Genomic DNA, 21,877 nt, shown 5'->3' on the forward strand with positions numbered 1-21,877 from the left:
AATCCCTTTCAGGACATTTCCAGTGTTTTGTGGGATAGCAAGGATTCGCCCAGGGATATTTTTCCACCCTGTAATATCTTCCACATTCCATAATTTTCATGCCATTTTTTAAAAATCCCACATTGTGCTTTTCAGCCTCTACCATCTCTGACAGAAGCATGGCGCCCAGAGACCTCGGCACTATTATCATGAACATTGCTAACACGACAAATGATTCTCCTGCATTTGTAGACCTGCAGGAAGTACTGAAACAATGGGATCACAATGGGGAACATGAGGATATCCTCAAGAAGAGTTTGTTAATGGACTTAGTGAAAAAAATCTTAGGTTGCTGGTGGCGTTCATGGAGCAGCTGCAGACGGTGGAGCACTATTCTGGTGCTAAGAAACAAGCATTTACGGGTGGAAGTACATTATAATGCATGTTTGGGACAACGAACAGTGGCTGCAGAACTTTCAGATGCAAAAAGTCACATTCCTGGATTTGCACGCTGAGCTTGTGCCAGCCCTCCACTGCAGAGACAGCAAAACAAGGCCTATATTGACAGTGGAGAAACAAGTGGCAATCATGACCTGGAAGCTTGCAAAGCCAGACTGCTACTGGTCAGGGGATGATTTTGGAGTTGGAAAATCCACAGTGGGGGCCACTGTCATGCAAGTGTGTAAGGTCATTAATTGCCTCCAGCTATGCCAAGCTGTGATTAGTGGAAGACAAGGCATAGTGGATGGATTTGCAACTATGGGGTTCCTGAACTGCCATGGGGAGATAGATGGACCAGATCTCCCTATTTTGGCACCAGCCAACCTTGCTACTGAGTACATCAACAAAAAAGGATACTTTTCCATGGTCATGTAAGTGCTAGTGGATCACAGGGGTTGATTCACTGATATCAACATAGGTTGGTCAGGGTAGGGGCAAGACACCTGTGTCATTAAGAACACAGGACGGTTCAAGAAGTTGCATGCAGGGTCAGTCTTTCCTGTGCAGTGGATTATCACTGGAGATGTGGAAATGCCAACAGTGATTCTCGGGGACCCAGCCACTGGCCATCCAGACGGCACCAAGGAAAGATTCAAATATCAGCTCAGCAGGTGCAGAATGTCTATGGAATGTACTTCTGGTACACTGAAGGGTTGTTTACTCACTAGATTAGATCACAGCAAGAAAAATATCCTAATGGTTATATCTACATGTTGTGTGCTGCATAATATATGTGAGGAAAAGGGAGAAAAACTGCCACCAGGGAGGAGGGGTGAGGTTGAATATTCGTCTCTCTCCTGAATTTGAACTGCCAGACACCAGTGCTATTAGAAGAGCCCAATGTGGAACTATGTATTTGAGGGATGCTTCACAGTCAGCCACTGTACTTTTCTCTGGCATCTGTCTTGTGTAATTTAAATAATATATTGGGGGGTGGGGGAGAGTTGCCTGCTAATATATATTGTGTTGTGTCTCCTGCAAGTTATAAATACTGTTGGGGCTTTGCCTGTTGCTATGAATTGTGTTGTGCATGCCATACATTTATAAATATGGCTCCATGTTTTACTGACATTACCAATTCTGTGGTGCATTTATAAGTAGTTTGATTTCTTGACTGCAGTTATGCATTCCATAATACTTGTTGTGAATTAATAAATATAATTTGAGTGCAAAAATTAGGTGAATAAAATCAGAGTACAAACATATACATACATTATTCAAACTTTTAACATAATTTAATGGGGTGAAACTTTTTAAATTCCTGTTGAAAAAGAAGTCAACATTTACATCTATTTGTGTAAACAAAAAGATAGTTCAATGTAGTCAGTTGCAGCTTCGCATGCACCAATCTGTGGTTTTCACAGGTCTCTGTATATGAAGCTGTGATTTTCCTTGTTGTTCCTCTTGAGTAGAGTAGGGGTAAGCAAGTGGTCCATGATGTCACATGGTATCTTGGGGATGTAGGGAACAGCAAGCACTGAGTTCTCCAAACAGTGCAAAGGCTGATGAGTCTAGGATTTCTGGACATGTAGGTGAGCCAGCATCTGCACCCCTTGGGTTTACTGAGAAGACCCGTTATGTCGCAGTGCATTTTCCACTATTTGTCTTCCTGGCACACCTGGACCTTTTGCCTATCCTCTCTGTCATTCTCATGCTCTTGGTCATAGTGGCCCTCCAAGATCTTTGTTCAGTCCGATGAACCTCTGGCTTGCAGGATCTCGCCAAACACATCTTCCCTAGTCCTCTTCCTTCTCCTCACCAGGGTCAGGCATTCTGCATGTGTAAAGGAGGCACTTCTCAAGGCCACCACACAAGAAGTTGCTGATAAAAAAAAAAAAAAAAAAAAAAAAAGATGCACCAATAAATTTACAGTTCCAACGGAAAGGGAAAGATTACGTTTCAAAACTCCCTTCTCAGGAGGAAAGCAAAAGCAAATAAACATTATAAGGAAAACTGTGTGCATACACTTACCTTCTTGCCCCTTCATCAGCAGGCTCTTCTACGCTCTCCTGGTGAGACTGGCTAGACTCCTGTGGAGTTCCAAACAGGTCTTCCTGGGTTGCAGCATAGTTGATGTCCCTCGTCGCATCTCCTCCCTTTTTCTCCTCCTCCCCCTCCCTCTTCATGGCAGAAGTCTTCACTCAGGCTCCTCCAAGGTGTCCACAGAGCTCTGCAGTGTGCCGGTGGGGCCACCGTCAAGTACGGCATGAAGTTCATTGCAAGTGTGGCAGGTCTTTGAGGGCAGCACCAGATTTCTTGTTGCACTCCCTCACCTTGTGGTATCCCTGGCAAAGTTCATTCGCTTTCTAATCCCCAATGCACCCCTTTGCCTACATCCCCCTTGACATCCATTCATACATGTCCATGTTTCTACAGCTGTTCCACAGCTGTGCTTGCATAGTCTTCTTTCCCCCCTACAGACCCAAGAGATTTAATTCTTCCTGCTGCTCCACGCAGGCGCATGTCTAATGCCTGTGTGTATGTGGAGCCATGGTACGGTAGACACAAACAACGGTGAGTTTCTAGGTATGTGCACCATGGGAAGCAATCAGGAAAAAATATTTAAAAAATTTAGGAGGGGGGTTGGTGGAGGGTTTGGAAGCATGCCAGTCTATGTTACTCCTATGCAGTGGAGTTTAAAATTGTGAGCAGATGGTCACTGTTGCAGGGACTGTGGTACTATTGGACAGTGGCTGGAAGATGTTTAGGTTCAACACAGGTCATCCAGTGTCTACACTCACATTGTGTTGACCACATTAGGTCTACCATGGCTCTACACTGTTTGGGGAAATGGTTTCACTCAATCACCATAACAGACATTTAGGTTGACCAGAAACAAATTTGAGTATAGACAAATACATTAATAGATTGACACAAGTTGATTTGTGTTGACCTAACTTTGTGGTGTAGACGAGGTAGTGGGAGATAGTACTGCATTTTGGGGGGTTGTGGGGTGTCCTCCCCCCCTTTTTTTTTGATGGACTGAGTATTCTAGAGGGAGATGGAAACAGGTATGAAGTGAGAGGGGGGGAGAATCAGGGCCAGAGAGATAGTGCCAGGGAAAAGTGTGGTACAGATGTAGATGTCACCAGAGAGAAGGAGGCAGCAACTATGGAGAGCTATGGATCTGAACTGCCAAAAGGGGGCTGGGGAAGATAGATGGGGACAGTGAAATAAGAGAAGCTGAAGCTGTTGGGAGGAGTAGAGGAGGAGGACAAAAATTACAGGGAAATGGTGATACTGTGAGAAGGGGAGTAGGAGAGCTGTGGTCAAAGCCATAAGAAAACTATACGGGAACATAGCTAGGTAGGAATAAATCAGAAAACTAATTTAAATTTAAATTCAAGCTGCCCAAAGTTCCTGATAGATGCCACATAAGATTGACTGTTGACATTACTGTCTAAGTTTTAAAAGTATGCATGTTCCTGTGATAGTTATTTGAGTTATTTGTGCAAGAAAATGATTTCACAACACGCGTTGCAAAGTGGAGACCTATAAAATCTGGTTATTACAGTACAATATAGAATTCTGCGCCAATAAGCTTAAGAGGTCTAGTGCAACCTTTCTCAAATGCAGCCACCAGGGGCTTTTCTTAGCGGCCCCTCCCCTCTTTGTTGCTCCTGGATACACCACCTTGGTGTTGGTTGCTGGGGCCACCAGTAGAGGTTGGGCCCTGCCACCTCTGGAGACACCTGGGGCACATGCTGGAGGAGCAGGCAGCTGGTGAATTCCCCACCTTCCCAGGGATGGTGGCGCTTAGGCTTTGGGCTCTACCCCTGGGATGGGGCTTTGGGCTCCAGCCCCAAGCTCTGGCCTCACAGTGGCAGGCCCCAGCAACCAACACTCTGTCCCTGGACCCAGGCTGCAGGGCTTCGGGCTCTGGCCATGGGGGTTCAGGGTCCAGCCCCCGCTGTCTCCCCTGACCTTCCATCCAAGGCTTAATTTATCTCCAGGCTTGCCAAGGCTGAACAAGTCTGCTGTAAAATGTGATACTTGTATGTTTGTAAATATCACCTTTTCACAACAGAGTACTAGCTAGCAATAAATAAATTACAATGATTTGGACATGTATATGTGCATGTTTATTTGGTTTTTCCTAAAGTTACTTAAGTATTTTAGGAAAAATACTAAGAGGTCTTAAGAGTGGCCACCAACAAGAGTTAGTGGCCACACTCTGAGGCCACCAAAAATTTGTCCTGAGAACCCCTGGTCTAGTGTGCCATCAATATGGGTAAAGTTTCACAGAACTTTATTAATGCTAACAAGAGTTGCATATGTCAATCACACAGGTTGGATAACTGATAGGTCTCTAAAACAGGATACACTTATTTGCCAGAAACATCCACTGGAAATGTTTTCATATTGTCAGCTAATCATAATCTACATCTAACAAGTAATGCATAAATACCAAATTAACATCTCTGAAAGCTACCCAACACAAAAAGAAACAGTAAAAATCAATTTTAAAAAAATATTTTTTAGTGGAAGTTGGATCAATTATCTTCCCAAACCCAGAAATACCACGCTTGGACTTCAGCTTTGTAATACAATTCCTAACACTCCAGACTGATGACAACTCATTTTTACCACTCTCAATCCATTTATACATGGTATTCAGAGTCAGATCTATCCCATGCAAGTTATCAGCTCTGCAGTCACCAGTTTCCTGCTTCATTATCAATGGAGTCACAAGATAGCCATTCAAGAAAAACAGCAATGAAGAATTTTAGTTAAAAAAAAAAACAAAAAAAACACAGTTAGTGGTCTGAAACAGCGATCAGTGGGAGCCCTGAGTCTTAGAACAAGAAACCTCCCTGCTAAGTATTACAGAAATGGACAAGAACATTTAGCTACAGAAACATTAGCTTAAGAGGCCAACTCCAAAACAGAGCACTCTTTGCTTCAACTCAGGAACCAATCAGAAGGTTGATTTCCAAACACACTCATATTTATACTGTGCTTTACATACAAGAAATGCAGGAGATATACTTCACTTCACTCCTTTCAGTGTGCATTCTGTTGGAGACAATGACAAGAGATTGAAAAGAATCCTTAAAGTACATATAAATCTTACTGCACTTTTTAAAAAATGTAATTGATTTCCTTAATAGATCAACATCAGTAATTCACATAAAGGCACTAGCCATTTTAGGAAGATCTATATTATAACTGGGAAAACACTTTTGTAGAACAAATAAAAATGTATTCTTTAAAAACGTTAAGATCCTCTTCATAAGTTCTGTGGATCATTTATTACTTTGGCCTCAAAAATCTCAGAAGTGACATGTTCATGTCCAGGGCCTTCGACATATGCTATCATGATGAATTAAAATAATGCATTGTGATTTTATTTTAATTAGCATTTTATTGTAAGCTACTTGTTTTCTTTTATTGTAATTCCATACATTCGTACTGCCTTCTTCATTTTCTGTGACAAGAAACCTAAAAACATCTAAACTGTCCCTTGAGGACTTTTTAGTCTTAAATAGTTATGTACAACATTTTCTTGTAGAAAGGGTACGATCACAAAAATTGCCATTCCTATCTCTATTAAGATACCAAGTTATGGGGCACATAAGGCCCTATTAACATTTTATGATCATGATGCTCAGTTAATTAGAAATGTCTTAAGCTTTAGGGGCCCCCAAAAGCATGACTGGGAATAGTACTATATTGTCCAAGAAAGTCACACAAAACAATGCTGTTGGGTTTTCTCTTTCCAATTACTCAAGGAACTCTAAAATATATTAATCAAATCCAGTTAACATATTTAAACTTCAAATATTAAGAAATCATCATACATGAAGTAAAAGACTATTAGTATTGACAAATTATGTTCCAGGGAAACCCAGAAAGAGCAGCTAGAGTTTTAGAAAGAATTAAATACTATGATAGCATTCAGAAGGTATTTATACCAACATTCTAATGTAACTCATTAGCAAGAAAAAACTTGGAGCGATTTTGGACTTTCAGAGTTGGAATATATTTTATTTAGGGAGGGGGAAGAGGTGAGTGGGTGTGTGGAGACAGCTGATCTAAATCTTCATTGAGAAGAACTTGGAGAAAGACCATTTAAACTACTGAGAATTCTAGCAATCCAACTCCTGAAGTCACAATGGGGCAATTACTAAAAGTAACTCTTACTTTTAAAAGCTGAATATAGTGATTCACAGTTAACTGCAACATGTAAAGTGAAGCTTTAAAATAAAAATAAAAATAAAAATCACAAAAGGTATTCACATTCCCCTCCCCCCCCCACACACACACACACACTTTCAATGACAGTTCTAATTTGTGGTTAGAAAAATGTTACATTTGATCTGTTCACCCTAAACCATTTTTATCTATGTGTACACAGAATCAACCGGATCAACAGAATTGCGTCTGACCAATATTTGTACAAATAGCCTGACATGATTTAATACTGGTCCTGGTCCACACTAACCCCCCACTTCGGACTAAGGTACGCAAATTCAGCTACGTTAATAACGTACCTGAATTTGAAGTACCTTAGTCCGAACTTACCGCGGGTCCAGACGCGGCAGGCAGGCTCCCCCGTCGATGCCGCATACTCCTCTCGCTGAGCTGGAGTACCGGCGTCGACGGCAAGCACTTCCGGGATCGATCCAGGATCGATTTATCATGTCTAGACAAGACGCGGTAAATCGATCCCAGAAGATCGATCGCTTACATCCGGACCAGGAAGTAAGTATAGACGTACCTTGTATGTGTTCCACTTGTCTCTGAAGAGTCGGTAAGCAATAGCATTTTCAGTGTCAAATCTAGTAAATCAGCATGGCTCCACAGTATTCTCTCTCTCATACATCTTACATTTATATTCCTTCTACAATCAAGTCTAAACTTAATTCCCAAAGGATTCTACACTAAGGCCTTGTCTTCATGGGGAAAACAGACCACAATACAGTTATTGCCAGATAAGCTATTGTAGAAGAGTTCCCTGGGTGGATACTACTCTGGGATAAAAATCACTTTATTCTGGAATAATTACTGCACCAGAATAAAGTGTCCACATGGGGAGCTATTATGGAATAGCTATTCCAGTCAATTTCCCTAGGTAGACAAGACCTAAGAAAAGTTGGATAAGCCATTTAGTCACAAGAACTTTACTTACAGGTAGCTCCTTTCCCTTAAAATTTCCCTCTTACACCTGCAACAAATATGAGGAGCTTATTGACTAAGATTAACACAGGTGCGTGTGTCTGTGCAACAGTGCAGTACGTGCTACAATTACAGCCTTCCTGTCCTGAAGGAAACGTTTCCTTATCTTACTGAGTGTTACCATTTCAGTATCAAAACTGAATTTGACTGACATTTGAAAAAATGGTAATTTCAGTCTCAGTTTTTGTGGTACAATGGGAAATGTCACTCATCCTTATGCTGCTTACAAGAGCTGTTCTTGGACAACAGAAAGTAATCTATCTGTAACACCACCTGACAAGTCAGCCTTCTCTTGAGCTACCTACAAAACATTTTATAAATTAGAAATAATACACTGACTTATTTTTTAAACTACAGAAACCTGACCTGGATTCTGTCCTATATAATTAAAAATATAACTAGAAACTTTAACAAAGACCACAAAGATCTCCCTACCCACTCAGATATACTGTTACTCCCTCTCCATCCTGCAAACCTACTTCTAGAAAAACTGAGCAAAATATTATGAGCTCTTATAGACTGCACTGAAGGTCACCTGATGTGCACTTTCATGGATCGAGAACTAGCAAGTACCTGGCAAACAGCTCTGCAGGAAGTCACAGCACTGAAATAACCAAACAAGAGTATCTTTTACAAAAAATGCATATTTTAGTCCCCAGTCTCAGTCACTCTTCCTGGGGCAAAAGGAATTGGAAGAAAAAAATTACTGAGCACCCACACTGTGCTGGTAGGAAAGAGGGAAAAGGTGCAGGCATGTGGGAGGGCAGATATTTATAAATCATTTGGATTTCTATTTGTTATAGTGAGTCCAACTGAAATTAATCAATGCTGCAGAACATCACTGGGCTAAAGTCAATAACCAGTATCAATTACTTATTAGGAAGGAATTATTACTGTCCTTCCAAAACAGGTGGGTTCCTGGTCCATGACTAGTGCTCTAGGCACTATGATAATACAAATAACAAGTACAATATTATTTGAGAGCAGCTGTGATATGGGAAAACAAAAATCAAGAAATTAAATCATGAGCAAAACAAATTCTTTGCTTTTAACTGCAGGTTTGGAAAGGTAAGAATCTTTTTCCTCTTTCCCCAATGAAAGCTTTGACTATGTAGTTTTATTTGCATATCCATGCAAATAAACTTCTACTGGTTATTGTAGTTTGCAGATGTAGCCAGCAGGCAAAATTAACTTCTTAATCAACAAACTTGCATTTGTATTTCAACAACAAAAACATTACTAGGAGCCTGGAGGGTCTTTTTTGCAACATTTAAATTATAGGTTGCTCTTTACAACAATCTCTTCTTTAAGAAGGCAACGTTTTAACAATAACTTCTAAGGCCAGTTTTAACAATAGCTTGCTTCTAAGGCCAAAGACCTCATAGTGAGGGCCCTTTAAGAAACTGAGAGATTATGTATTCCCCACCATGGCAGTGTTGCTGTACTCCTGAATGCCCAAAGTACTAACTACAGATTGTGTCTGGTTCACGTTGTAAGTGACATGAGAAGAAAACAGGGTAGACTAATACAGCCAGTGACAGGAATGACAAAAACCAAAGAGCATTTACAGCAGCCAAAAAGAAGATGTCATGTATTATCCATTATCAGCAAATACGCAATATTGGCATAACTTTTCCAGCTACACTAAGACTGCAAAATATAAATATATAAAAATTCTGATTATGAACAGGACATTTCCATGAACACAGACTGCAGTACTGTCAAACTCCTAACACTTTAATAAAAATACTTCTGAAATATTATTCAATCTTTTAATATTAATAATTCAAGTTTGATTAAGAACAAATTTTTGCTGCAATTCTGAAAGATGAACACTGGTTGCAGGTTAAATAATTTGGACCAATTTTACAGGATTTTTAAAGCTATAATATTATTTAAATTACCAGTTTAAGTCATTTCTGGAAAGTAACTACTAAGTTTAAAAGTAATGTTCCACCAAAGCAAAAGTTAAGGAGTTAATAGGGTGCAATTTACAAATGCTCTTATCCAGCAACATTGTATTCCAATCTCTATGCTGTAATTTAGGATGTTAAATAAAAGTTGTTAATGTGAACAGAAATGCAAGGCCTAGGTTGAATGAAGCTATGATGCATTAAATGGAAGACCACATGAAAGGTAATTAGGCCATGTAATGTTTGAAACAATCTGTTCCTAAGGAAAGGGAACTCAGACTGTATTTACATCCGTTAAGTAGTATCTAATCAGCAACCCTCTTACCTTGAAAAAAAAGTGTGACTCAAGCAAATGTTAACATTTACAAAGTCAGACCATTGGCTAGCAAACAAGAGGTACAGTTCAGTTTCTAGTTTCTCATTTGCTGGCTGCAAAGGCAGTCTCTGAGGTAGGAAACACTTCATCCCTCTTCAGCTACGCCTGTGGCCAATGAAGGACTGGCATTCATATATATCCTGAAGGAACCCCCACTCAGCCCTCGTTGGCCAAGGAAGGTCACCCCACAACATGAAACCATGAGATATGGGGAAGTCCTCCACTCACTGGTTAGAGTGAGGAGGGTGTAAACATTTTCTTGATTAAAGTATGGTTAAATTTGTGCTCGGTGATGGGTTAGGTACAACCAATGAGGGAATAGTTCAACACCTGTAGTTAGGTATTATGGTTTTCAAATTTCATATGAATTTTCACATGACAAGCATGCAATATTAGACAGCTTTCATTCTGAAGACATTTTATGCATCTCCTGGTCTCCTCTTCACCACATCTCCACTCCCATTGGTTCCAAATAGGAGAAGAGCATATAGAATAAAACCATGAAAGAGAGCCCTCATGAACTGAAAACTGGAAGCCATGCCTGAAAAACTGCTATCTAGAAAATAAGTCATAATAATCAGTCCAAATAGCATGAAGGCAAAGTTCACAGGATCTTGTATTTGAACATGAATTGCTCCTATTTCATCTGGGCTTAGAAGCATTATGTCACATGATCTCAACCCTCATAAATAAGAAATATACTACACAATCATCCTTCCTGTTTAAGACACACAGTCTGCTTTTTCTATGCTTGACCAAGAGCTTAGGCACATATCAAAACTAATTATGACATAGAAGATCACTTCTCTGATGACAGGCCATCTCTAGCTAAAACTGCTTTTAAATAAATGGGACATGCAGGAAGTTCGCTGTGTGGTCACAGTTCTCCAACCTGCATCCTCCTACCACGCCCCATTTCTCCCTCTAATGGATATCAAAACTACCAGATTTTAAAAAGACTCTTTGAATTTGACCATTAAAGAGATATTGACTTGACAAATTATGATGTAGTATTAATAAACTAAACATTTCAGAAGAAAATAGAACATAAGAAGCAATCATACAAAGTGACTAACCATACCAGTGCACTCAAATAGACCCAGTATCACCCAAAACGCTAATCCAGAGGATCAGATGATTGGAGTTCTTTTGAAAAGCCCACCAACTAACACTTGGAAAAAGACCAAACAAGAGGTTTAGATCAGTAGTACTTATTGCTTTAAACAGTTTTCTGGAGAGAAATTTTAATTCAGGATATGGAAGATGCTCACTCATGCAAGTTCATACAATGTGAAACTAAATTTTTCTATTATGAGCTGCCTGGAAATATACTATAATGAGCGCTAGGAAAACTTAAACTATGACAGCCATTGAAAGTTATTCCTGTTGTAAATACATTTTTGCCCAACAATGTTTCAAACTATAAACTGTTATGCAGCAGATTTGCTTCTTTAAAATGTAACAAATACTTAAGGCAGTTTCTTACTAGGAACTCATTTAAAAGGACTGCATTACACTTACAATTAATAGAGTTAAAATAGTCCTTTAGGAATCTGACTTATCCCAACAAAACCAAAGAAATTAAGGGTTAAAATAAGTACTCCATCCTGAAGTCACCTTATAATTCAGCACTGTGTAATTTATCAGAGAGCACTCTAGGACAGGGGTGGGCAAACTACAGCTCGCCAGCTGGTCCTCGAACTCCTGCTGGGGAGTGGGGTCTGGGGCTTCCCCCGCTCCGGCACTGTGACACTCCAGCTTGGGAGCAGGGTCGGGGGCCGCTCCACGCAGCTCCCAGAAGCAGCGGCATGGCCTCGCTCCAGCTCCAAAGTGTAGGGGCAGCCAGGGGGCTCCACTCTGCACGCTGCCACCGCCAGCACAGCTCCCATTGGCCGGGAACTGCGGCCAACTGAAGCTGCAGGGGTGGTGCCTGCGGACAGAGCAGTGCGCAGAGCTGCCTGGCCGTGGCTCCGCATAGGAGCCGAAGTGGGGACATGGCTGCTGCTTCCAGGAGCCGCTTGAGATAAGCGCCGCCCGGAGACTGCACCCCATAGCCTCTCCCCATGCCCCAACCCCCTGCCCCAGCTCTGATCCCCCTCCTTCCCCCTTTGATCCCAGCCCAGAGCACCCTCCTGCACCCCAAACTCCTCATCTATGACTTCAATAGCTCAGACATAGGTTAGGGGGTTGATATAGGAGTGGGTGGGTGAGATTCTGTGGCCTGCGTTGTGCAGGAGGTCAGACTAGACAATCATAATGGTCCTTTCTGACCTTAAAGTCTATGACTCTATGATCTCCAGCCCCACCCCAGAGCCCCCACCCCCAGTCAGAGCCTGCACCCCTTCCTGCACCCCAACCCCCTGCCACAGCCCTGATCCCTCTCCTTCCCTCTGAATCCCTCAGTCCCAGCCTGGAGCACCCTCCTACACCCCAAACTCCTCATCCCCAGGCCCGCCCACCACCCCCAGCTGGAGCCCTCACCCTACTCCCCGCCCGGAGGCCCTTCACACATCCTGAACTCATTGCTGTCCCCACCCCAGAGCCTGCAGCCCCAACCAGAGCCCTCACCCCAACCCCAATTTCATGAGCATTCATGGCCTGCCATACAATTTCTATTCCCAGATGTGGCCCTCGGGCCAAAAAGTTTGCACACCCCTGCTCTAAGACCATTGCAATCATTAATTCACATTGAGGCAATTTAAGAATAAAATAGCAGTCCAAGTGTAAATCCCATTGCCTCTGTTGGTTTATTAAATTAGGTGGAATAGTGTATCTTGAAATAATTTAGTTTTCTTGTAAAAAATGGAACTTTCAAAAATTATAGCCTTTCATTAGTACAATAATAATCTCTAGGTCATATACAGTATAGTGCACTCCACTCATAAAAAACTATGGGATTAACACTTAACAAGTATTAAGATCTATAATAAAAGAGTAAAGGAACCACAGAATCTTTACCACTAATAAGTATAGATAAGTTGTCCTGTCAAGAGATATGCAAAGGCATGTAGAGATGGGCCCTTGGGTATCAAGCACACAGTGTGTCACAGAGTACACAGAAGCAGAGGAAAATACAAGTTCAATTGGGCTCAAGACAAATTCAGGCTTAGACTCTAGATACATAGACAATATTCTTTAAAATTAGAATTTTCAAAGAATTTAAAAGCAATACCAAACTTCTTGTCAAATACTATACTAAATTGAAAGTGGCATTCCAGAGAAAAGGATTATTTCTATTTATTGTGCTCAGTACTGCGTTTGAGGCATGTGCTATTTAACAGAAAGCATGAACAGGTACACATGCAACCCTTTTGGAAGGCTCAGACCACAGATTCCAAGGTAACCACAGCAAATTGCAAACTCTGATCCAGATTATGCATTGTGACCAGTAGAGGTACTATGTTGATGGTGTGACAAGGCCACAAGTTTTACTCTTCTTACATGGACACCCAGTATATCAGAACAAAGGCAACTAATAATTAGACAATATTTTAAAAGAATACATTAATCCAAGATAAAAATCTACAATGGATACCAATCAAGGATGTGCTTTTTTTATTGAAAGTATTTCTCCTAAATCTTGTCATGACTAAGAATACTAATTAGTTGTAGGTTGCAGTTTTGCACCATTACCCACTTACCCTTTTTTTTTTTGGGGGGGGGGGGGGATGAATAAAGTTTTGTAGTTGTAATGAATTTAACCTTTTAATGTCTCCAGATAAAACACGAATCAATAGGTATACACTTTAAGAGAGGGATAGGTAAGTTTTTCTTTAATAAAATGCTCTGGATACAAGTTAAAACATTTTCTGCATTTGTTAGTCATCTGCCTTGAAATGAGGATGCTCTCATAAATGGTTTGCAAATTTGTTGCCCTTCATGGCAGCTTCAGTAAAGTCTCTACAGGAATTCTGCTGATAACTTACTAAAGCAGTTTTTCACAATGCATCACCACCAGTTTCCCTAGAGCAACATAAAAACAAAACAAAAAACACCCCTATGGAGGCTATTTTTCCTCTCTTTCCCAGGGATAAGCACATACAGTATCACTTCAAGATGACTGCTGACAGGATTAACCAAATCCACTTCCCCTGAACTAGCAGAAGGAAACAAGAGAATGACTTTAAGAAAGGATCACACCATGATGGACAAGTCTTCTATTTCTTCTGATTTTTTTATTTTAGAGGTATTCACACATGGACAGTGAGAAAGTTATTATTTTCAGCTTTAGATAATCCGGTCAGCCAAAGCACCCAGGATTTTTAGGTCCAGCCAGCAGTGATTAAATTTTACTTGTCTGAACTGAGTTTTTTTACTGTTTCGAGCAGTTGCACAATAGGATTTTTTCAGAGGTTTTTTCGCTAATGCACCTTCATACAAATATAAGATCTCTATTTTGCAATAACCTTTGAAGTCATAAAGAGGTGAAGTCAGTCACTTTAAAAAAACCACATAGACCAACATCCTCCTCAAGCATTAAGAAACAAAAACACTGCATATCAAAGCAGTCTAGGACTAATTGGGGAGCACTGTTAAAGTGTTTTGGACATGTGGTGATTCAAGGACATACAAGTATCCTGAGAGATCCTTAGCTCCAAAGTAAATTGGAATTCTCTGCATGTAGACGAATACTCCATGGTGAAGCTCCAGGAGGTCCAGGTGACTTCAAACTTGTAGCAATTTATCAGTGAGAATGGATAAAAATCAAGGCAACATAGTGAAGATTTTAGCATCACACACAACATCGTTTCTAGACAGAGAAGCAGAGAATTTCCTTGTAAGTGGGAAATGTATTGAGCACATTCCGGACTATTTGCATAATTTAGAAATAGACCAAAGTAAATATTTACAGACAGCAATGGTGCATAGGTCAGAATTTTCATCTGGATCATTTACAGTGGAAGGACTATGTGGCACATGAAGTTAATTTATTCATTTTTCACTTGTGACTTTGGTTCAGATTTGACTAAAGTTCACAAATGAGTATAAGAGCATCAGACTAGCATTCAGGAAACATTTGTTCATTTTATGAAACCACTATACAGGTAGTATTCTTACTTAGAATTGTATTGTGTTGCATTGCACTTGCATGCGCTGTACCTGGCTTCCAACTTCAATGATCATTAACATTCAATTATTGTTTTTTAAGTTAGACATATTTATTAAAAGAAAATCTGAATAATGTTTTGGCTACTTAAGGAAATCCCCAATGAAAAAGCAAATTTAAGGAGAGCACAACAAATAAAGAGAAAGATAGACTAAATATACTGCACACAAAAACGGCCCAGAGCTTTTAAAGAAAATTAGACCTGCACTGAACAAAGAGATATGACTAATGTTACACAGAGAAAAAAAGTTAATGTGACAGTCAATAAAAACAGTTCTGGCTGATTTTAATCTCCTGTTACAAGTAACAACTCAGATAAATATAACTGAAAGATTGAGGTCAATTTTTTTTTATTGTACATTTGACCGCAGTTTGCGTGGAGTCCGTTTCCCTTGTTTGTAAAAGTCTCTCACCTACACTCACTGGGAAGATAAATATTTTAGAAGACAGAAAGATGTAATTATAAGGCCACAACAACTGGTGAAGAGAAACTGAAGAAAGAGATTCGAAGGCAGGTGTAGCTACTATGACCTCATTTTTTTGAAATCAGATTTCTAGTTGATAGTGTCCCTTTAAATAAAAAGATCAGAATGAATGGAATTTTGCATTAGAATTCCGTCAAATGTCAGAAAGCCTGGTGTGGATGACAAAATAAGTAACCTATATGGGTTCTGAGAGCATTTAGAATGTGTTAATTTCTATCCTGCTAAGACTATGACATATTTTGATATTTTAGCATCAGCAAACCCTTCATTACATGTTAAAAATACATTCTGGTCAACCATTGTTACCTGCATTGTATTCTAACCTACTGAATACATGAAACTAAATACGAAAAACACTTTCATTGCAGCACTTTCTTTGTCCACTTCCAAATGCAAGTTATAACTCCAACAGCAAGAAAGCTTCCAAATTTTGCTCATTCTCAGGTATCAGTAGTACATTTAGATGAGCAATAACATGCAATACACTTTCAAATTAAAAAACATTACCTTGTAGATTAATTTATATCAAAAATTTAACCTTGCCAAGGAACCTATATGAGAGAGCAATGTCAAGAAAAATTAATGACACGTTCACAAATAATTCCAATTGAAAATAGCTACATTAAAAATCCAGTTATCTGAACTTTCCTAGCTTTAGGATAAGTTTGTACCTTCCCCCCATCACACGGATGCTAGACTTCAGTAGACTAGAAATCCACTTCAAATATTATATACTTTTTCAAACTTCATAGTTGCTTAGGCAAAAAGAAATGGCAAAATACTGGCGTTCTACTATGCAGACTACGGCCAACAAAAAACAACAGTCCTTATGTGAACAAACATACTACTGTCGTATCTTTTTACTGTCGTATCTTTTTTATTCAGGTCCTCATCACCAAATTATCACTATATTAAAAAGAGAATATAGCACAACTTCTCCTCAAATAATAAAGTCTATAACAAAAAAAAATAAAATAAAATACATGAATCCAGTATAGGTCTAATACTCATTACCCATGAACTCCATAGGTTTAAAATAGCATACAATGTAAATATATTTACACAAAGCCTACCATTCCAAATTAACTCACTAGCGATAAGGGGAAATATCTACAGCCTGGACCCACTATTGTTTTTTCACTTAGGTTACATAGTTCTTTGCAATGATGAAGTAAATAGAATTGTTAAAGGCCACCTTTTTCTAAGCATGAAAAACAAGAACTTCAGACAACAATAACAGTTTATTCAGAACTGCATGTGTATTTATGCTTGTTTAATATTAAGAGTGGGTAATGTTAAACCAGACTGACGACCAATTACAATTAACACAATATACTTATACACAACAGCAATAACCAGTTTTGAAGAGTAGCACAGAGTTCTCTACCATGAAGTTTGGACAGTTAGAATAAGACACTTCCATTGTCTCCTGCAACATCACAGAGATGACAGAGATGGGAGATGTTTACAGATCCTAAATCAACAATTCAGTTTCAGCATCGGCATCAGCAGCAACACCGCCCCCACCCCAGTGTAGGACTAGGGCAGGCAGCTCTAGGGCAGCAACTACATTTTCCAACCCGCAGCTTCTGTAAACAGGACCTCTTCAGAAACTGACTACAGTACATCGAACAATCGCCCACTCCTCTCCACGTCCCCGGCTGGTTGAGTTTTCGGCACGCCTCCTGCTCCTCTCCCCTCCCCTCCCAAGGAGGGACCGACATCCAGGAGAAGAGCGATGCTCTGGAATTCCTCCAGAAACCTGCTGGCAGCAGCCAGCCCTGCTACACCCCAGGCCTAATCCCCTCATCCCCAAACACCTACCCCACCCCCGCTTCATGCTCGCCCCCGCTGCCCCCACTTCCCCACGAGCCATTCACAGCTCACCCCCACCACCTCCCTATGGGCAAGTCTCTCTAGCCCCCCCGCCCCGAAATCCCCTCCAGCCCCCCCTTCCTCTGCGCCCACCCCTCCCCCACCCTGCCCCTCCCATGCCGGCCCCACCCGCTCTCCCTACGCTCCCCGCCCCACCGCCCCGGGGGGTGGCAGCCCAACATTACCTCTCCCGGGTCCCCGGGGAGGAAGGGAACGGCCAGGAGCCCCCGCCTCTTTACAGCTGCCGCGCTAGGCCCCGATGCCCGAAACGACGGCAGCGCCTCCCCCCCAGTTGCCCGATGAAACCCTCCCCCTCTTACCGGCAGCGCGGCGCTGGAACGGAGCAGACAGCCGACTCTAGCTAGGGTCGGGACTCGCGGAGTCTCTCACCTCAGCCTCAGCTCCTCCGTCGCCGCCATCTTGTCTCCCCTCCCCCCGGCTTGGGCGGCTCCTCCCCCTTTGGACGGGTCCTAACAGCTACATAACAAACCCGCACAGCCAGAGGCCCGTTTCTCATTTTCTGCCCACTGTCAGGGGCGGATCAGAAACACTCGGTCTTTTCCTATTCTCCATGGGAGTCCCAGTGGCACCGGGCCGATCCGTTCCTGGGCAGCGGAAGGAGGGGTGTCACTATACTGCTGCCAGGACCCGTCGGTCTGTGCGGCGGTAAAGGGCTCCCCCCCCCCCCATGGGGGGGAAGAAGCGGGGTGCCCGCGGCATGGCCATAGGGGAGACTCACGTAGGGGAGGGGGCAGCCTTCGCTATTTAGTGGGGAGCGGGCAAGGGGGGCACTGACTATGGGGGAGCAGAGACATGGCCATAGGGTGGGGTCTAGGCAAAGGCGTGGGGGAGGGGGGACAAGAACATGACGGGGAACTCACCGTGGGAAGGAGAGAAAGGACGTGGGGCAGGTGCCAGCCATTGATAGTGGGTGGGGACACTAAGCAGTGGAGGAGAGGGTTACAGTGTGATACTTGCGGGGGGAGGTTGTAATCATTTGTAGTCTTTTACAGGACAATATGTTGCACTAACACGAGCAGACCGAGTGTTGTCATCTCAAAATTAGCAATTCCAACGCCTGATGATGCGACCTGTGCATTAAATATTAGCGGGTGAGCGATAGTTCTGCTTGCAGTGGTTCTGTTTGCCAAGACCCCGCATGCAGGAACAGAGCCTACAATAGACAGATGATCCTTTATTTTTCTGGCGATATTGTATTAAACTAATGGGATTATATCCAGAAAAACTGTCTTTCCATACACACTCCAAATAAGGTCAAATCAATATATTTTATAATAGGTGAAATGTTTGGCAATGCTGTATAGGTTGGGGCCATATAAACAGAGAAGGCAAGTCCAAATCCCATACATGCACAATGTCAGTGTGATTAAAATAAGAGTGAATACAGCAAAGGGAGAAAAGCTTTACATATTATCAATGCACACAAGATGTTTTTAAAAATCCATCCGCAAAGCTGTTAAGATGTGAAAATGTGAATGAGTGAGAAATTAATTATTCCAATTAGAGGAGCACAGTAAAACCCTTCAACACAAGTGAAAGATCATTTTTAGAACTACCTTAAAAATTAATCCTACATTAAGGGAGTCACCCTCTGAAACGGAATGAGACTTGGCAAGTCTGCAATATATTTTACACTGTGAATGTTTCATACATGATGTATAGGTTGAGGGGCAATGGGAGAGAGAAAAAAACAGAGACATAGTCTTGCCAAGTTTCAATTTCAGGGAGACTCACATTTTGTAATTAATTTTGTGCTATTTTTCTCAAGCATCTCCCTCTAGTGAGGAAGGATTTTTTTTTTAATGTCTTAGTGAGGCAATCAAAATGTCAGTTTTTCTTTTTAAATATCCCTTTTTCAGGTTGCCCACGGCAAATAAATTATATAATATTTTTTAAACATGCAATTTTAAATGTGATAACACCACAGAGAGGTCCCAATTCTCAGGCATTCTTCACAGGAAAAAAGGGACTTTTAGTGGATGTAGTTTTTAATATTTTAGGGAGTGAGAGTCTCTTGTTTCCATGCTCACGTAGATCCCATTGAGTGTGAAGGGCCCTGTTTCAATGTTTGTGGGGGTGTGATGGTCCATATAATTACTGCAGATATTTATTTGGTGGTTGACACTCTAGCAGCTGGGTGTACTTTATTATTTTTATTATTATATTAAAATATTTATATTGCAGTAATAGGACCCCATTGTGTTAAAGTGCTGTACAAGTTTGAGATCTGACACTCCCTGCCCTAAAGTGTTTACAATCTATAATATCAAACCTGCAAACACTTACATGGTTAATTTTCTGGACTGTGAGTGGTTCTATTGATTTCAATAGGTTTACTCACAATGTGTAAAGTTAAGCATGTGCACAAATCTCTACAGCTTCAGGTCCTAAATAGACAAGATAAACAGTAAAAACAAGATAAGCTGCAGGTAAGATGTCAAATGTACACGTATTTTTAGTTTTTAGCTTTTTTAATGTTGATTTTCCCCAGACCGTAGTCCTTATCCAGCTCTACAACCTTTTGTCCAAGTGGTTCAGATGTTACCCTTGCTGACTACTCTTCTACCTTGCACACCCCCAGGAAAAACATTCTTAATATATTGTGTTACTTTTCTAATTTTAATGTATATATTTTTTCCTGTTTCTCTATTCCCTCCATCTCCCTCTCATGGTAAGTTCAACCTCTGATCTGCACCCAAGTGCCTTCTATTTCATGTTGTCACAGTTATAATAGTTGTGCATCACAGAGGTCTGAACGTGTCTGGAATCTCTGACGGCATGCTCCTTTTACCCTATTGCTCCTTCAGTTCTATGTGATTTAGAAGATTACAACCAACTCACATGGCTTCTGTAATCTACATTAGAAGTCAGCAACGGGATAAACAAATTATATGACCTCAAGTGCTACATTTATTATATTTATATTTATTATTATTTGTCAACTTCATGTATTTGGTGCTGTCCAAGACACAAATAATAAAGACAGTCCTTGCATCAAAAAGTTTACAGCGTAAAGTCATAATCCTGCAACTGGATCTGCATGAGTAGATCCCAGATTTCAGTAGAATTCAAGGGTCCATCCACTTGGACCTGATTGCAGGATCTCATCTGAGCCTCCAAACCAGGAGGGAAGAACTTGGTGTGTAAACTCTTTGGAGCGGGACTGTACTTCCTATGAGGCTGGTATGTCATCTAGCACATTCTTGGGACTATAGCGATACAAGTGATTATAAGCATTGTTAATTCATTTATTGTGGACAAAGCAAAATACACGCATTGGTAGAGGTGATTTTAAAGGTGTGTGTGTGACAACCACATGCATGTGGGGCCCATTGTGGCCTTGGTGTGGCCTTTTCTGATGTCCCAGTGGGAGCCTGCAGAGTGGGGAGACTGGAACTCTTTTCTCTGTGTATGAATCCTTTCTGGGTGGAGTTCCCGCAAGGGGCTCATTTTCCCCTCCCCAAAGGGGGACATGTGGTGGGCCAGTTCTGGAAGGGAGTGAGCCCTGCGTGTTATCCCTGTCACTCCCTCCTGGGTTCACTCAAAGAAGAGAGCCTTGCTCAGGGAAAAGCCCTTCTAGGCGCGGAACCTTTCTACTGCTTCTCCTTGTTCCCGCCCGGAACGACGTGGTCCCTTCCGGGTTCGGTCGCTATGGCGCTGGCGCTGCTGGGTTCGTTCCTGGCGGCGCTGCTTGCGCTGGTGTGGCTGGGCTCGCGCTGGCTGCGACGACGCGGGGCGGGTTGGGGACACCGAACCCTGTGTGCGGCGGCACCAGCGCGGGCCGATGACGTACGTGCCCTGGTCGTGACGGCGCACCCTGATGACGAAGCAATGTTCTTTGCTCCCACAATCCTCAGCCTGGGCAGGTTTCGGGCTCAACTCTGGCTGCTGTGCTGCTCTTCAGGTGAGGGAGGGTGAGAAAGAGGAATGGGGGAGTGGGTCTGGGTCTGGCCAACATTGACCAGATGAGGGAAATGCCAACACACTGCACCCAGTGACACCTCATGCTGTGACATCATCATGCCATGATGTCATTACCTGTGTTGCATCCCATGCTGACATCACCCAATCAGGTTTTTGTGATGTAGCCAACATCCTCATGATATCACCCCGCTTCACAATGATATAATGTAACTGAGTTGTGTCATACCCAAGGCTGCCAATTTTGCTTGGCCATATTCCTGGAGTTTTCATCACATGATATAATCTTTAATTAAAGATTAATCTTCAGTTCCTGGAGACTCCAGGACAATCCTGGAGGCAACCCTATTTTACCACATTATGACTTCAGTACACCACAACATCACACTGTATGTTACAACTTCACAATGTTATGTGTGGCCTTGTAGTAGATGTGCACTCCATTGTGAAGTAATTGTCCCATCATGATACACTGTAGCATCGCTTACAAAATATCAGTACACTGTGACAAAACACAATA

The 21,877-nt window shown here is 41.7% G+C and overlaps 2 protein-coding genes across 33 annotated transcripts in view; one reads left to right on the top strand and one right to left on the bottom strand.

Moving 5' to 3' along the window:
* The window catches only part of NCOR1 (nuclear receptor corepressor 1), a 104,834-nt gene extending 86,448 nt beyond the window's left edge, over positions 1-18,386 (bottom strand). For 8 of the 27 annotated variants that reach the window (XM_008168982.4, XM_024105933.3, XM_065572894.1 and 5 more), the window contains exon 1: positions 17,736-18,058. The gene's annotated coding sequence lies outside the window, so the exon portion shown is untranslated. Of the gene's footprint in view, positions 1-17,735; positions 18,059-18,296 lie in introns of those variants that run through there. The other 19 variants (XM_008168983.4, XM_065572901.1, XM_024105934.3 and 16 more) reach the window with 9 other exon arrangements.
* Positions 18,387-20,898: 2,512 nt separating this feature from the next.
* Positions 20,899-21,877, top strand: part of PIGL (phosphatidylinositol glycan anchor biosynthesis class L) — a 75,778-nt gene continuing 74,799 nt past the window's right edge. The window contains exon 1 of one of the 6 annotated variants that reach the window (XM_065572907.1): positions 20,899-21,340. In XM_065572907.1, the coding sequence (XP_065428979.1) occupies positions 21,088-21,340 (253 nt within the window). In that variant the 5' untranslated portion in view covers positions 20,899-21,087. The remainder of the gene's footprint in view (positions 21,341-21,877) is intronic. The other 5 variants (XM_065572908.1, XR_006176304.2, XR_006176305.2 and 2 more) reach the window with 5 other exon arrangements.

Source organism: Chrysemys picta, chromosome 19, assembly GCF_011386835.1.
Source record: "Chrysemys picta bellii isolate R12L10 chromosome 19, ASM1138683v2, whole genome shotgun sequence".
NCBI classification, from domain to species: Eukaryota; Metazoa; Chordata; order Testudines; family Emydidae; genus Chrysemys; species Chrysemys picta.